Source organism: Ascaphus truei, chromosome 17 (genome assembly GCF_040206685.1).
Source record: "Ascaphus truei isolate aAscTru1 chromosome 17, aAscTru1.hap1, whole genome shotgun sequence".
Taxonomy (NCBI): domain Eukaryota; kingdom Metazoa; phylum Chordata; class Amphibia; order Anura; family Ascaphidae; genus Ascaphus; species Ascaphus truei.
In genome coordinates, this window is record NC_134499.1 from 7,319,132 (window position 1) to 7,335,851 (window position 16,720).

The 16,720-nt window shown below is 47.0% G+C and overlaps 1 protein-coding gene across 1 annotated transcript; it reads right to left on the reverse strand.

The window, feature by feature from the left end:
- Nucleotides 1-6,485: 6,485 nt before the first annotated feature.
- LOC142467874 (protein shisa-4-like) lies at nt 6,486-14,912 on the reverse strand. The gene is made up of 5 exons (XM_075573815.1): nt 14,681-14,912; nt 12,046-12,208; nt 11,202-11,323; nt 8,687-8,902; nt 6,486-8,306 (listed from the first exon to the last, which is right to left on the reverse strand). The coding sequence occupies exons 1-4, from the start codon at nt 14,736-14,738 to the stop codon at nt 8,697-8,699; spliced, it is 549 nt and encodes a 182-aa protein (XP_075429930.1). The 5' UTR covers nt 14,739-14,912; the 3' UTR covers nt 6,486-8,306; nt 8,687-8,696.
- Between the last annotated feature and the right edge of the window lie 1,808 nt (nt 14,913-16,720).

A 16,720-nucleotide genomic window follows, 5' to 3' on the forward strand; every position in this document is an offset into this window, starting at 1 on the left:
CAATGAGTAATGTAGGTTGTCCGGTAGTAACTATGTACCAATGAGTAATGTAGGTTATCCGGTAGTAACTATGTACCAATGAGTAATGTAGGTTATGCGGTAGTAACTATGAACCAATGAATAATGTAGGTTATCCGGTAGTAACTATGTACCAATGAGTAATGTAGGTTCAGGTAGTAACTATGTTCCAATGAGTAATGTAGGTTATGCGGTAGTAACTATGTACCAATGAGTAATGTAGGTTATCCGGTAGTAACTATGTACCAATGAGTAGTGTAGATTATGCGGTAGTAACTATGTACCAATGAATAATGTAGGTAATCCCGCAGTAACTATTTACCAATGAATAATGTAGGTAATCCGGCAGTAACTATGTACCATTGAATAATGTAGGTAATCTGGCAGTAACTATGTACCAATGAGTAATGTAGGTTATGCGGCAGTAACTATGTACCAATGAGTAATGTAGGTAATCCGGCAGTAACTATGTACTGTACCAATGAGTAATGTAGGTTATCCAGTAGTAACTATGTACCAATGAGTAATGTAGGTAATCCGGCAGTAACTATGTACCAATGAGTAATGTAGGTTATGCGGTAGTAACTATGTACCAATGAGTAATGTAGGTTATCCGGTAGTAACTATGTACCAATGAGTAATGTAGGTTATCCAGTAGTAACTATGTACCAATGAGTAATGTAGATTATGCGGTAGTAACCATGTACCAATGAATAATGTAGGTAATCCGGCAGTAACTATGTACCAATGAGTAATGTAGGTTATACGGTAGTAACAACATAAACAGACAGACAAGTTCCTCCTTGAATGCACTCAGAAAGGTAAGTCAGAGCGATATGGTTGATAACATTAAAAACCTTTTAATCACCAAATAGTAAGAACATATTGTATAGAGGGAAATGGTAGAAGTAGTCCACGGCCAGTCCCTTAAAACAAACCAAGAAAAGATCTTCCTAAATAGGTGTATGGAAGATAGTGGGGACAATACACCACCTAGGTGTGGGCTACAGAAAACTGCAAAGTCTCGCCACAAAATAACTTCAGACTTGAGAACCTGTCCTGTTGGCAGGAATTCTATTATCAAAAACCAGCACACCTATAGAAAAAAGTATGCTGATACTAGATCTGAAGAAGGTGTGGGCTACAGAAAACTGCAAAGTCTCACCACAAAGTAACTTCAGACTTGAAAACCTGTCCTGTTGGCAGGAATTCTATTATCAAAAAACCGGCACACCTATAGAAAAAAGTATGCTGATACTAGATCTGAAGAGGCGGTTCATATACAGTTCGTGAGTAATAAAGCCCTTACATCCGTATACATAGACCACAAGGAATGGGGGTGTATGTCAACTCCAGAACACAAATGAAGTCAACGAATGATGTGGAGAGTAATACATATAACATAAATTAAACCACATACATAGCTATTAACTACGTGGCTAGTGAGTAGTAACCTCTGCGTAGGGCAAGCACAAAGCGTGCTCTGCTAGTGCCCAGAGGCACGGTTCAGTGACCGTATCCAGTTATGGCCTCAGAATAATATAACACAGTTAATGCAGAGGTCACAGCCCAAACAGGTGTATGGACGATAGTGGGGACAATACACCACCTAGGTGTGGGCTACAGAAAACTGCAAAGTCTCGCCACAAAGTAACTTCAGACTTGAGAACCTGTCCTGTTGGCAGGAATTCTATTATCAAAAGCCAGCACACCTATAGAAAAAAGTATGCTGATACTAGATCTGAAGAAGGTGTGGGCTACAGAAAACTGCAAAGTCTCGCCACAAAGTAACTTCAGACTTGAAAACCTGTCCTGTTGGCAGGAATTCTAATATCAAAAAACCGGCACACCTATAGAAAAAAGTATGCTGATACTAGATCTGAAGAGGCGGTTCATATACAGTTCGTGAGTCATAAAGCCCTTACATCCGTATACATAGACCACAAAGAATGGGGGTGTATGTCAACTCCAGAACACAAATGAAGTCAACAGATGATGTGGAGAGTAATACATATAACATAAATTAAACCACATACAAAGCTACGTAGCTAGTAAGTAGTAACCTCTGCGTAGGGCAAGCACAAAGCGTGCTCTGCTAGTGCCCAGAGGCACGGTTCAGTGACCGTATCCAGTTATGGCCTCAGAATAATATAACACAGTTAATGCAGAGGTCACTGAATAGGGTCTCTGCTAGATGGAAATACAGAGGTTCACTGAGTGGAGTCTCCCAGATAGCAGGCAATACGGTAGTAACTATGTACCAATGAGTACTGTAGGTTATGCGGTAGTAACTATGTACCAATGAGTAATGTAGGTTATCCAGTAGTAACTATGTACCAATGAGTACTGTAGGTTATGCGGTAGTAACTATGTACCAATGAGTAATGTAGGTAATACAGCAGTAACTATGTACCAATGAGTAATGTAGGTAATCCGGCAGTAACTATGTACCAATGAGTAATGTAGGTTATGCGGTAGTAACTATGTGCCAGTGAGTAATGTAGGTAATCCAGCAGTAACTATGTACCAATGAGTAATGTAGGTAATCTGGCAGTAACTATATACCAATGAGTAATGTAGGTTATGCGGCAGTAACTATGTACCAATGAGTAATGTAGGTAATCCGGCAGTAACGATGTACCATTGAATAATGCAGGTAATCCGGCAGTAACTATGTACCAATGAGTAATGTAGGTTATACGGTAGTAACTATGTACCAATGAGTAATGTAGGTTATGCGGTAGTAACTATGTACCAATGAGTAATGTAAGTAATTCGGCAGTAACTATGTACCAATGAGTAATGTAGGTTATGCGGTAGTAACTATGTGCCAATGAGTAATGTAGGTTATCCAGCAGTAACTATGTACCAATGAGTAATGTAGGTTATCTGGTAGTAACTATGTACCAATGAGTAATGTAGGTTATGCGGCAGTAGCTATGTACCAATGAGTAATGTAGGTAATCCGGCAGTAACTATGTACTGTACCAATGAGTAATGTATGTTATCCAGTAGTAACTATGTACCAATGAGTAATGTAGGTTATGCGGTAGTAACTATGTACCAATGAGTAATGTAGGTAATCCGGCAGTAACTATGTACCAATGAGTAATGTAGGTAATCCGGCAGTAACTATGTACCAATGAGTAATGTAGGTTATGCGGTAGTAACTATGTACCAATGAGTAATGTAGGTTGTCCGGTAGTAACTATGTACCAATGAATAATGTAGGTTCAGGTAGTAACTATGTACCAATGAGTAATGTAGGTTATGCAGTAGTAACTATGTACCTATGAATAATGTAGGTAATCCAGCAGTAAATATGTACCAATGAGTAATGTAGGTAATCCAGCAGTAACTATGTGCTGTACCAATGAGTAATGTAGGTTATCCGGTAGTAACTATGTACCAATGAGTAATGTAGGTTATCCGGTAGTAACTATGTACCAATGAGAATTGTAGGTTCAGGTAGTAACTATGTACCAATGAGTAATGTAGGTTATGCGGTAGTAACTATGTACCAATGAATAATGTAGGTTATGCGGTAGTTACTATGTACCAATGAGTAATGTAGGTTATGCGGTAGTAACTATGTACCAATGAGTTATGTAGGTTATGCGGTAGTAACTATGTACCAATGAATAATGTAGGTAATCCAGCAGTAACTATGTACCAATGAGTAATGTAGGTAATCCGGCAGTAACTATGTACCAATGAGTAATGTAGGTTATGCGGCAGTAACTATGTACCAATGAGTAATGTAGGTAATCCGGCAGTAACTATGTACTGTACCAATGAGTAATGTAAGTTATCCGGTAGTAACTATGTACCAATGAGTAATGTAGGTTATCCGGTAGTAACTATGTACCAATGAATAATATAGGTTATCCGGTAGTAACTATGTACCAATGAGTAATGTAGGTAATCCGGCAGTAACTATGTACCAATGAGTAATGTAGGTAATCCAGCAGTAACTATGTACTGTACCAATGAGTAATGTAGGTTATCCGGTAGTAACTATGTACCAATGAGAATTGTAGGTTCAGGTAGTAACTATGTACCAATGAGTAATGTAGGTTATGCGGTAGTAACTATGTACCAATGAGTAATGTAGGTTATGCGGTAGTAACTATGTACCAATGAGTAATGCAGGTTATGCGGTAGTAACTATGTACCAATGAATAATGTAGGTAATCCGGCAGTAACTATGTACCAATGAGTAATGTAGGTAATCCGGCAGTAACTATGTACTGTACCAATGAGTAATGTAGGTTATCCGGTAGTAACTATGTACCAATGAGTAATGTAGGTTATGCGGCAGTAACTATGTACCAATGAGTAATGTAGGTAATCCGGCAGTAACTATGTACTGTACCAATGAGTAATGTAGGTTATCCGGTAGTAACTATGTACCAATGAGTAATGTAGGTTATGCGGTAGTAACTATGTACCAATGAGTAATGTAGGTTATGCTGTAGTAACGATGTACCAATGAATAATATAGGTTATCCGGTAGTAACTATGTACCAATGAGTAATGTAGGTTATGCGGTAGTAACTATGTACCAATGAGTAATGTAGGTAATCCGGCAGTAACTATGTACCAATGAGTAATGTAGGTAATCCAGCAGTAACTATGTACTGTACCAATGAGTAATGTAGGTAATCCGGCAGTAACTATGTACCAATGAATAATGTAGGTAATCCGGCAGTAACTATGTACCAATGAGTAATGTAGGTTATGCGGTAGTAACTATGTACCAATGAGTAATGTAGGTTATCCGGTAGTAACTATGTACCAATGAGTAATGTAGGTTATCCGGTAGTAACTATGTACCAATGAGTAATGTAGGTTATCCGGTAGTAACTATGTACCAATGAGTAATGTAGGTTATCCGGTAGTAACTATGTACCAATGAGTAATGTAGGTTATGCGGTAGTAATTATGTACCAATGAGTAATGTAGGTTATGCGGTAGTAACTATGTACCAATGAGTAATGTAGGTTATGCGGTAGTAACTATGTACCAATGAATAATGTAGGTAATCCGGCAGTAACTATGTACCAATGAGTAATGTAGGTAATCCGGCAGTAACTATGTACCAATGAGTAATGTAGGTTATCCGGTAGTAACTATGTACCAATGAATAATGTAGGTAATCCGGCAGTAACTATGTACCAATGAATAATGTAGGTTATGCGGTAGTAACTATGTACCAATGAGTAATGTAGGTTATGCGGTAGTAACTATGTACCAATGAGTAATGTAGGTTATGCGGTAGTAACTATGTACCAATGAATAATGTAGGTAATCCGGCAGTAACTATGTACCAATGAGTAATGTAGGTAATCCGGCAGTAACTATGTACCAATGAGTAATGTAGGTTATCCGGTAGTAACTATGTACCAATGAATAATGTAGGTAATCCGGCAGTAACTATGTACCAATGAATAATGTAGGTTATGCGGTAGTAACTATGTACCAATGAGTAATGTAGGTAATCCGGTAGTAACTATGTACCAATGAATAATGTAGGTAATCCGGCAGTAACTATGTACCAATGAGTAATGTAGGTTATCCGGTAGTAACTATGTACCAATGAGTAATATAGGTTACCCGGTAGTAACTATGCACCAATGAGTAATGTAGGTTCAGGTAGTAACTATGTACCAATGAGTAATGTAGGTAATCCGGTAGTAAGTACCAGCCTTCTGTGGCATATCATTTAGTGGTTGCATGGTTAATGAACACTTGCCCTCCGTATTGTGACGTTGGTGCAACGTGTTACTTTGCCATTTTTATAATAATTTGGAAAACGACTGGCATTGTTATTTTTTCCCCTGGGTGCATTAAATGCCTGAATACCCTTTATTTTGATAATCTCACACACACTTACATTACATGTGCTCTATACATGGAAAACCAGAGAATGCAGCTGCCCACAATGTGCCCTGTGGGAGGAGGTAAACCGCTTCAAAGAAAAAGACATTGGCAGATAATCCGCAGCGTCCTGTTGGCTCACATGATCCGCGGATTACACGCCGAAAATTGCGGTATTTATAATAGTCATACTGAGAAAATAAGACGGTTTATTCATCTTATATACTGACGCCTCCGCACTGCGTCAAATACGTGACACATACCAACTTCATTCTGTGCTGATATAGACGTTTTAGCGGTCACACCAGATTGAATTTGGCAGCCGGTTTTGCCGGAATTTTTTTTAACCACATAATACACACACACACACACACACACACACACGTGAAATTTACTTGCGTCAATTTTTACGCCAAAAATGCTATTTATGGCGCTTAGTTGCTAGACTGAACCCTCCTCCCCGGGTCGGAGATCTTTTCCCCAGGGCTGGGAAGCGGTTTCACTGCATATTAAAAACGGGGTTGAAGTGTTTACTGGAAAGAGCTCGGCGTCACGCTGCGCTGAGAATTATACAATACACGCGTCGGTCACAATGTCAAAGCTTTATTTGTTTAAGAAATACAAACCATAGTGCAGACCAGTATGATGTAAAAAAACTAGACTTTATGGGGTTTAAAAATGAACACTTACAATAAAAACAAGTATTTCAGGCATGTACCACAATCATTGTGATCAAAGAGAGAAGATTAATTGGTTTACACTTCAGGCTCACCCGCCTCCTCCGGTGTGACTTGGTGTGGACCACCACTCTCAGGGACTTGTTTTTGACATACATCTTGTAAATAGACATCACATATGAGCCAATAAAGAATGCATAATTTATATCACTTGAATTTTATTGTCTGCACTTAGATTGTTTTTCCTGTTTTATGTTCTTTTCCCTTCATGCTCCCCCTGGATTACAACTGGAGAGTGACGATTTGTGGGACTAGCGAAACCAGTCCCCACCAGCTGGGTTTGAGCAGGGGGTTTGAACCTTTTAATAATATTATCACGTTATTTGAACACAATATCACTGTTTAACAATTAATTGATTTGGTCAAAATATTCACTGTATATTATTAGTGTACACTAATAGAGTTAGCGCCGTTTTCTTTCACCTTCACGTAGCACAAAGCTTTATTTGTTTCACAGGGTTGGACAAAACCATCATGATAGATGCCATCGGCCAGATTCATCAAGCCCCGATAAGAGATTGGCAACGCCGGAATCGCAAGCATTAGCCCACACCGGCGCTTGACCAAACTGCCCCGCCATGTTGCTTACAAGCTTTTCCCCGCAGTGTTACAACAAAAAACCACAAAATATTCTGGACTTTATTCCCCAGGAATATATAAAACACGTGCGTTAATATCTGGCGCTATAACTACCCCGTTCCTATTTTCTCAGTAAAAAAAAAATAAACATTTAAATGGCGACCGTCGTTTATCTATTATATGAAAATTACAAATCAGCGTATTAGAAAATACCAAAAGCAGCGAAAGTCCCGCTGAGCCAGAGAAAACTCATCGAAAATCCAACGTTAAAAACGCAAATATCTAAACAGAACGCGGTGTTAAACAAAAAACATCGCTAGAATGATTACTTTCCCTTTGTAGCAATAAAAAATTTAGGACGTATTTTACACTGAATTATTTTATTGTGAAAAATTAAAATAATAATAATAAAAAAAAATATCGAACCCGCTTTTCGCCGCCATTGTGGCATCTGGCCGTGAAAGGGTTAATTCCGCTCGGCTCCGAGAAGCGATGCAGCGAGTCGAAATTCTTGGGTTTCCGGGCGCATTTTGTTGTTGTTGCCGATGGTTAATACGATGTGTAGCCGAATTGATCTGGGGCCCGGAGTCACGGAGCAATCGTTCAAACGGCGTGGCGCAGAGAATGCCGCCTGTGGTGGGGCGTACCAGTCCCGAGCTGGACGCCGACGACACGCTATTTGGGCGTGAAGCAGACGGGCGAAATACTGTCCCTCGTCTGGGACGACCAGATTTTCACGAACACAGGAATGCAAGCGAAGATTTCCGGGTAACAACCGGAACGGTGTAATAAACGGCAGCCATCTTTAACCAAAAAAATTATGCCCGTCCAGTAACCTCTCCAGTCCCAGAGGGGCGCCGCAGCAGTCTCCGGTAGTAACGGCGCCCTCGCGGCTTGCGATATATTTAGCCGGTGGCGTTAATTCGAATATTACCACAATCCTAATGATATCGGCACTACGCTGCAAACTACTTTTCTCATGAAAATAATATAGTGCCCACGGGTCAAAAATAAAACCGACGTAGGCGAACGTGAGAGGGCGTTACGGAGTCGCGGCATAAGCCAGGTTTTCGTGCATTGCGTATTCCGCTCCTGCGAAGACAGAAAGGCAAAAGCAATGCAGCTCAGACCGGGATTTTAAAATGGAGGCATCTGTAAAGCATAGCTGCTGTGTATCGCGCAGTAACTCGTACATGAGATGCAGGAACTTTACAGGAAGAAACCATTGTTCTGCCTTAAAAGGACACTACCCCCCCTGCCCCCTCTTCACATCGTACTAATGGGGGAATAGGGGGGCATGACCGTTAACAAATCTCAAGATAGAAGAGGAAAGTGCCTAGCAGAGGCAATGAGGTGTTGTAATAAAAGGATCATGCACTGAAGATGCTTATTTTCAGAAAAGAGTAGTGGATACGTGGATCAGGGTCCCAGCACAGGCATACAGAAATGTGTGTGCGTGTGCGCGCACTCACCTCCCACCGCCTACATAGCACGGTAGCCGTACTTGTCTGTAGCCTCACTTGGGTAGGGTGGGGGGAGGTTCGTCTTATTTGCAGGGTCGCCAGGTACAAACTGATGGGGGATTGGCTGGTATCCTGGGTGCGGCATCGCCATGGTATGCGCCATCGGTACCATGTGCTGCTGCGGCGGTGGCATGTGGTTAGTGACCGTCATGGTTGTCACAGCAGCTGGAGAAAGAAAAAACGCTGGGTTGGCATACACAGCACTGTCATATAGTGTTACTCCGTGTGCGCGGGGTCACTGCTCTGACCCGAGGGGTCGATCTCTCCTAGGAGCAAAGTGTACTAATGGCAGTGACAGGTCAGTCCGTCCAGATAGTGTGTGGGTAGCGAGTGAGCTGCGGGACGGCAGATAATGAGTGTGCGTGGGGAGTGAGTGAGCAGCGGGACGGCAGATAATGAGTGTGTGGGGAGCGAGTGAGCGGCGGGATGGCAGATAATGATAGTGTGCGTGGGGAGCGAGTGAGCGGCGGGATGGCAGATAATGAGTGTGTGTGGGGAGCGAGTGAGCGGCGGGATGGCTGATAATGATAGTGTGTGTGGGGAGTGAGTGAGCGGCGGGATGGCAGATAATGAGTGTGTGTGGGGAGCGAGTGAGCGGCGGGATGGCAGATAATGATAGTGTGTGTGGGGAGTGAGTGAGCGGCGGGATGGCAGATAATGAGTGTGTGGGGAGCGAGTGAGCGGCGGGATGGCAGATAATGAGTGTGTGTGGGGAGCGAGTGAGCGGCGGGATGGCAGATAATGAGTGTGTGGGGAGCGAGTGAGCGGCGGGATGGCAGATAATGATAGTGTGCGGGGAGCGAGGGAGCGGTGGGACGGCAGATAATGAGTGTGTGTGGAGCGAGTGAGCGGTGGGACGGCAGATAATGAGTGTGTGGGGAGCAAGTGAGCGGTGGGACGGCAGATAATGAGTGTGTGTGGAGCGAGTGAGCGGTGGGACAGCAGATAATGAGTGTGTGGGGAGCGAGTGAGCGGCGGGACGGCAGATAATGAGTGTGTGTGGGGAGCGAGTGAGCGGCGGGATGGCAGATAATGAGTGTGTGGGGAGCGAGTGAGCGGTGGGATGGCAGATAATGAGTGTGTGGGGAGCGAGTGAGCGGCGGGACGGCATATAATGATAGTGTGTGTGGGGAGCGAGTGAGCGGCGGGACGGCAGATAATGATAGTGTGCGGGGAGCAAGTGAGCGGCGGGATGGCAGATAATGATAGTGTGTGGGGAGCGAGTGAGCGGTGGGACGGCAGATAATGATAGTGTGCGGGGAGCGAGTGAGCGGCGGGACGGCAGATAATGAGTGTGTGTGGGGAGTGAGTGAGCGGCGGGACGGCAGATAATGAGTGTGTGGGGAGCGAGTGAGTGGTGGGACGGCAGATAATGATAGTGTGTGGGGAGCGAGTGAGCGGCAGGACGGCAGATAATGATAGTGTGTGTGGGGAGCGAGTGAGCGGTGGGATGGCAGATAATGAGTGTGTGGGGAGCGAGTGAGCGGCGGGACGGCAGATAATGATAGTGTGTGTGGAGTGAGTGAGCGGTGGGATGGCAGATAATGAGTGTGTGGGGAGTGAGTGAGCAGCGGGACGGCAGATAATCATAGTGTGTGTGGGGAGCGAGTGAGCGGTGGAACGGCAGATAATGAGTGTGTGTGGAGCGAGTGAGCGGTGGGATGGCAGATAATGATAGTGTGTGTGGAGTGAGTGAGCGGTGGGACGGCAGATAATGAGTGTGTGGGGAGCGAGTGAGCGGTGGGACGGCAGATAATGAGTGTGTGTGGAGCGAGTGAGCGGTGGGACGGCAGATAATGAGTGTGTGTGGAGTGAGTGAGCGGTGGGACGGCAGATAATGAGTGTGTGGGGAGTGAGTGAGCGGTGGGATGGCAGATAATGAGTGTGTGGGGAGCGAGTGAGCGGCGGGACGGCAGATAATGATAGTGTGTGTGGGGAGCGAGTGAGCGGCGGGATGGCAGATAATGATAGTGTGTGTGGGGAGCGAGTGAGCGGCGGGATGGCAGATAATGATAGTGTGTGTGGTGAGCGGTGGGATGGCAGATAATGAGTGTGTGGGGAGCGAGTGAGCGGTGGGACGGCAGATAATGAGAGTGTGGGGAGTGAGTGAGCGGCGGGATGGCAGATAATGAGTGTGTGGGGAGTGAGTGAGCGGCGGGACGGCAGATAATGAGTGTGTGGGGAGTGAGTGAGCGGCGGAACGGCAGATAATGAGTGTGTGGGGAGTGAGTGAGCGGCGGGATGGCAGATAATGAGTGTGTGGGGAGTGAGTGAGCGGCGGGATGGCAGATAATGAGTGTGTGAGGAGTGAGTGAGCGGCGGGATGGCAGATAATGAGTGTGTGAGGAGTGAGTGAGCGGCGGGATGGCAGATAATGAGTGTGTGGGGAGTGAGTGAGCGGCGGGATGGCAGATAATGAGTGTGTGGGGAGTGAGTGAGCGGCGGGATGGCAGGGAACACATACTTTCCTGGCTGGGTTTGCAGTACACTTGGTACAAGGAGCAGCAGCAGCGGCAGAAGCAAGCGATGAGCCCGATGACCCCTATTAGGGATAGTGTGATGCTACCGCCAATGAACATCCAGAGGCTGCAGCAGAGAGAGGGGACAGGGGACAAGACTTTAGGGTGGGCAGCTCTAACTTTAGCTCCCTTCTGTCTGTGTCACTGTGTCACCCAGCGGGAGGAGGACAGGCTCATAGCTCCCTTCTGTCTGTCCCTCCCCCACAGGGAGACACAGTCACACAGACTCATAGCTCCCTTCTGTCTGTGTCACCCTGCGGGGGGAGGGACAGTCTCATAGCTCCCTTCTGTCTGTGTCACTGTGTCACCCTGCGGGGGAGGGACAGTCTCATAGCTCCCTTCTGTCTGTGTCACTGTGTCACCCTGCGGGGGAGGGACAGACTCATAGCTCCCTTCTGTCTGTGTCACCCTACTGGGGTGAGGGACAGTCTCATAGCTCCCTTCTGTCTGTGTTACTGTGTCACCCTGCGGGGGGAGGGACAGGCTCATAGCTCCTTCTGTCTGTGTCACTGTGTCACCCTGCGGGGGGAGGTACAGGCTCATAGCTCCCTTCTGTCTGTGTCACTGTGTCACCCTTCGGGGGGAGGTACAGGCTCATAGCTCCCTTCTGTCTGTGTCACCCTGCGGGGGGAGGGACAGGCTCATAGCTCCTTCTGTCTGTGTCACTGTGTCACCCTGCGGGGGGAGGGACAGGCTCATAGCTCCTTCTGTCTGTGTCTAACTCTGTTACTCCCCTCCGCTCCGATAACGGGCGATATACTCCGTCCTGTCCCCACAACTGTCACATACCTGTTGATGATACACAGGGCCTGGCTCTGATCCAGCTTGTCGAACGGGTTGATGCTGCAGTATCTGTTCATGCAGGTCCCGCAGCAGAAGGACAGTATGCAGATCTGCTTCGGGTGGTAAGTTAAGCTGGTATCCATGTACGCGGCACAATCCTGAGCCAGCACTGAGGCACAGAGGGGTCATTTAAGGGGTCAAAATGGCAACAAGAAGCAGTGGTGCCGTGTATCACCTGTACTCATCCAACAATGGAGAAGGAGCGGCTCAGTGAGTAAAAGACACTGACTGGCACTGAGAGTTGGAAGCTGGGGAGCCTGGTTCAATTCCCGGTGTCGGCTCCTTGTGACCTTGGGCAGTCACTTTATCTCCCTGTGCCTCAGGCACCAAAAAAAACATAGATTGTAAGCTCTACGGGGCAGGGACCTGTGCCTGCAAAATGTCTCTGTAATGCGCTACGTACAATTAGCAGCGCTATACAAGAGCATGCTATTATTATTATCAACAATGGGAAAATTAGTTATATGATCCAGGTGAAAATCGTCAACCAGCAAAAGGTGACTCACGGAGAGCTGATTTGCATGTCATTACTCCCTGGCAGCAGTGGAAGTGTTGTATGCGAAGAGATAATGGGGAAGAGCAGGGTTGCGGACCTGTCTGACACATGTGAATGTGCTCACTACTGATATTTTTATTTGCTGTACACTGTCCTCCATGAACGTCCCCAACTATGCGAAGCAAAGAGGTCTACTTTTGAGTCACTGGAAATGAATTGGAAGATTGCCTTCTCGCTGAATGAGAACGTGTACATCTGCGTTGCCCCAAAGGCGGAGAGGAGGGGGGGCGAGGAGGGGTGGGGAGGGGCGGGGCGAGGAGGGGTGCGAGGAGGGAGGGGAAGGGGAGGGGGGGGGCGAGGAGGGAGGGGAAGGGGAGGGGAGGGGCGAGGAGGGAGGGGAAGGGGAGGGGGGGGCGAGGCAAGGAGGGGGCGAGGAGGGGGGACGAAGAGAGGGGGCGAGTAGGGGGGACGAAGAGAGCGGCGAGGGGGGGAAGAGAGGGGCGAGGAGGGGGGGAAGAGAGGTGGGGGGAAGAGAGGGGCGAGGAGGGGGGGGGAAGAGAGGGGCAAGGAGGGGGGGAGGAAGAGAGGGGCAAGGAGGGGGGGAGGAAGAGAGGGGCGAGGAGGGAGGGGGGAAGAGAGGAGGCGAGGATGGGGGGGGAGAGAGGAGGCGAGGAGGGGGGAAGAGAGGGTGCGAGGAGAGAGGGGGAGAGGAGGGGGGAGAGGGCAGTGCGGTAGGGGGAGGGGGCAGTGCGGTAGCGGGAGAGCATGAATTTATAGCGGAGGAAGTCTGCTTTTGAGTACGATTTCCTCTGCAGCGTGTGCCACGGTTGTGGCTTAGATTGTCAGGGGCCACGTGTGGTGGCGGGAGCCATCTTGTCTAAGGCTGCGATTATACAGATGCAATGCGCGCCCGCATCAGTGACGTGCACAAGCGCATTCTTCTGCGCGCGACTGCAGGGGAGACAAGGCTGACATCTGTTCTTTGATTGGACAACTGCGTCTCGTGACGCGGCCGTCACAACCAGAAAACAAATTTGGAAAACGCTTCACCATCGCCCGCATTGCAGTAGCAAGCGGCGTGACAGTCGCGGCAGGTATAAGCGCTTTGCGGGGATGCATGCTATTTGTTTTGCACATTTTGGTATTATCACGCCCTGCGCCGTTGTGTAGAGAGGTTGCTAGGTTGGGACAGGAAAGGGGAGAGGTAGCGGTGTGGAAAATTGGAGGGGGTGTAGGGCGGGGGCTCACGCAAAACTTTCTAAGGCGCGCGCTGAAGCAAGCCCCGCGCCCCGCAACATGGAAACGGATTGCCGGGGGAGACCCCCAGACCCTCGGACCGCTTACTGTCTCTCCGGCTTCTCCTCCAACATCTGATAGCGAGGAGGAGATGCCAGAGAGCAGGTAAGAGGGCAGGGGGGCGCAACTTCAAGAGTTTGCCCACCCCTGGTCTTGAGTATGTATGGGGGGCGGGGGGGTGAGGGGTATTGGGGGAGAGGTGAGTGGGTGTTGGGGAGGGTGCACAGGGTAGAGGGAGGTAAAGGTTAGGAGGAGAGTATCAGAGAGAGGAAAGGGCTGTTAGTTCACATTGCGCACACGTAGAGTATTTCCCTGAGCCTGTCCCTGATACCCTGCATTCCATATAATCCCAGGACTGTCTGAGCCTGTCCCTGATACTCTGCAGTCAGGTCACCCTGCATTCCATATAATCCCAGGACTGTCTGAGCCTGTCCCTGATACTCTGCAGTCAGGTCACCCTGCATTCCATATAATCCCAGGACTGTCTGAGCCTGTCCCTGATACTCTGCAGCCAGGAGGTCACCCTGCATTACATATAATCCCAGGACTGTGTGAGCCTGTCCCTGATACCCTGCAGTTAGGAGGTCACCCTGCATTACATATAATCCCAGGACTGTGTGAGCCTGTCCCTGATACCCTGCAGTTAGGAGGTCACCCTGCCCCCTGTGGTGCATGCAGAATTACTAGTAATGCGGAGATGTCACGCAATGTGGGCACCCTATGGGAAACATTCATTCTAAGCATGGCCCCCCAGACCCCAGCACGGGGGGCACAAGTATTATTACCCACCTGCTGGCATGAAGAGGAGGCACAGAGCCCCGAGCAGGGGGGTGGCAGAGGCAGGCATGGTGCAGGGTGCAGGTGGCAGAGCTGTGTGTCTCTGTATCACATCAGGGGAGGAAATGTGTTTCACCTAAACCCCACCGTGACGTCATCAGGACCTCCCCACACCCCCTCTTTCTGGGAGGGAGGCATCTTAACCCCTGTGCTGCCGGGCAGGAGACACACACCCATTCCTCTCTGGATCAAGCAAGTTGGGTCTATTTGTTTGTCAGACACCAGTAATCCCAGGTCACCAGAGGATCCTGCAATGACCCCCTTACTCCATATAACCTACATCCCCTCCTCTTACTCCATATAACCTACATCCCCTCCTCTTACTCCATATAACCTACATCTCCTCCTCTTACTCCATATAACCTACATCTCCTCTTACTCCATATAACCTACATCCCCTCCTCTTACTCCATATAACCTACATCTCCTCCTCTTACTCCATATAACCTACATCTCCTCTTACTCCATATAACCTACATCTCCTCCCCTTACTCCATCTAACCTACATCCCCTCCTCTTACTCCATATAACCTACATCCCCTCCTCTTACTCCATATAACCTACATCTCCTCCTCTTACTCCATATAACCTACATCCCCTCCTCTTACTCCATATAACCTACATCCCCTCCTCTTACTCCATATAACCTACATCCCCTCCTCTTACTCCATATAACCTACATCTCCTCCTCTTACTCCATATAACCTACATCCCCTCCTCTTACTCCATATAACCTACATCCCCTCCTCTTACTCCATATAACCTACATCTCCTCCTCTTACTCCATCTAACCTACATCTCCTCCTCTTACTCCATGTAACCTACATCCCCTCCTCTTACTCCATGTAACCTACATCCCCTCCTCTTACTCCATATAACCTACATCCCCTCCTCTTACTCCATATAACCTACATCTCCTCCTCTTACTCCATCTAACCTACATCTCCTCCTCTTACTCCATCTAACCTACATCTCCTCCTCTTACTCCATCTAACCTACATCCCCTCCTCTTACTCCATGTAACCTACATCCCCTCCTCTTACTCCATATAACCTACATTTCCTCCTCTTACTCCATATAACCTACATCCCTTCTCTTACTCCATATAACCTACATCTCCTCCTCTTACTCCATATAACCTACATCCCTCCTCTTACTCCATGTAACCTACATCTCCTCCTCTTACTCAATATAACCTACATCCCCTCCTCTTACTCCATGTAACCTACATTCCCTCCTCTTACTCCATATAACCTACATCTCCTCCTCTTACTCCATATAACCTACATCCCTCCTCTTACTCCATATAACCTACATCTCCTCCTCTTACTCCATATAACCTACATCTCCTCCTCTTACTCCATATCACCTACATCTGCTCCTCTTACTCCATATAACCTACATCTCCTCCTCTTACTCCATATAACCTACATCTCCTCCTCTTACTCCATGTAACCTACATCCCCCTCCTCTTACTCCATATAACCTACATCTCCTCCTCTTACTCCATATAACCTACATCCCTCCTCTTACTCCATATAACCTACATCCCTCCTCTTACTCCATATAACCTACATCTCCTCCTCTTACTCCATATAACCTACATCCCTCCTCTTACTCCATATAACCTACATCTCCTCCTCTTACTCCATATAACCTACATCCCCTCCTCTTACTCCATGTAACCTACATTCCCTCCTCTTACTCCATATAACCTACATCTCCTCCTCTTACTCCATATAACCTACATCCCTCCTCTTACTCCATATAACCTACATCTCCTCCTCTTACTCCATATAACCTACATCTCCTCCTCTTACTCCATATAACCTACATCCCTCCTCTTACTCCATATAACCTACATCCCTCCTCTTACTCCATATAACCTACATCTCCTCCTCTTACTCCATATAACCTACATCCCTCCTCTTACTCCATATAACCTACATCTCCTCCTCTTACTCCATATAACCTACATCTCCTCCTCTTACT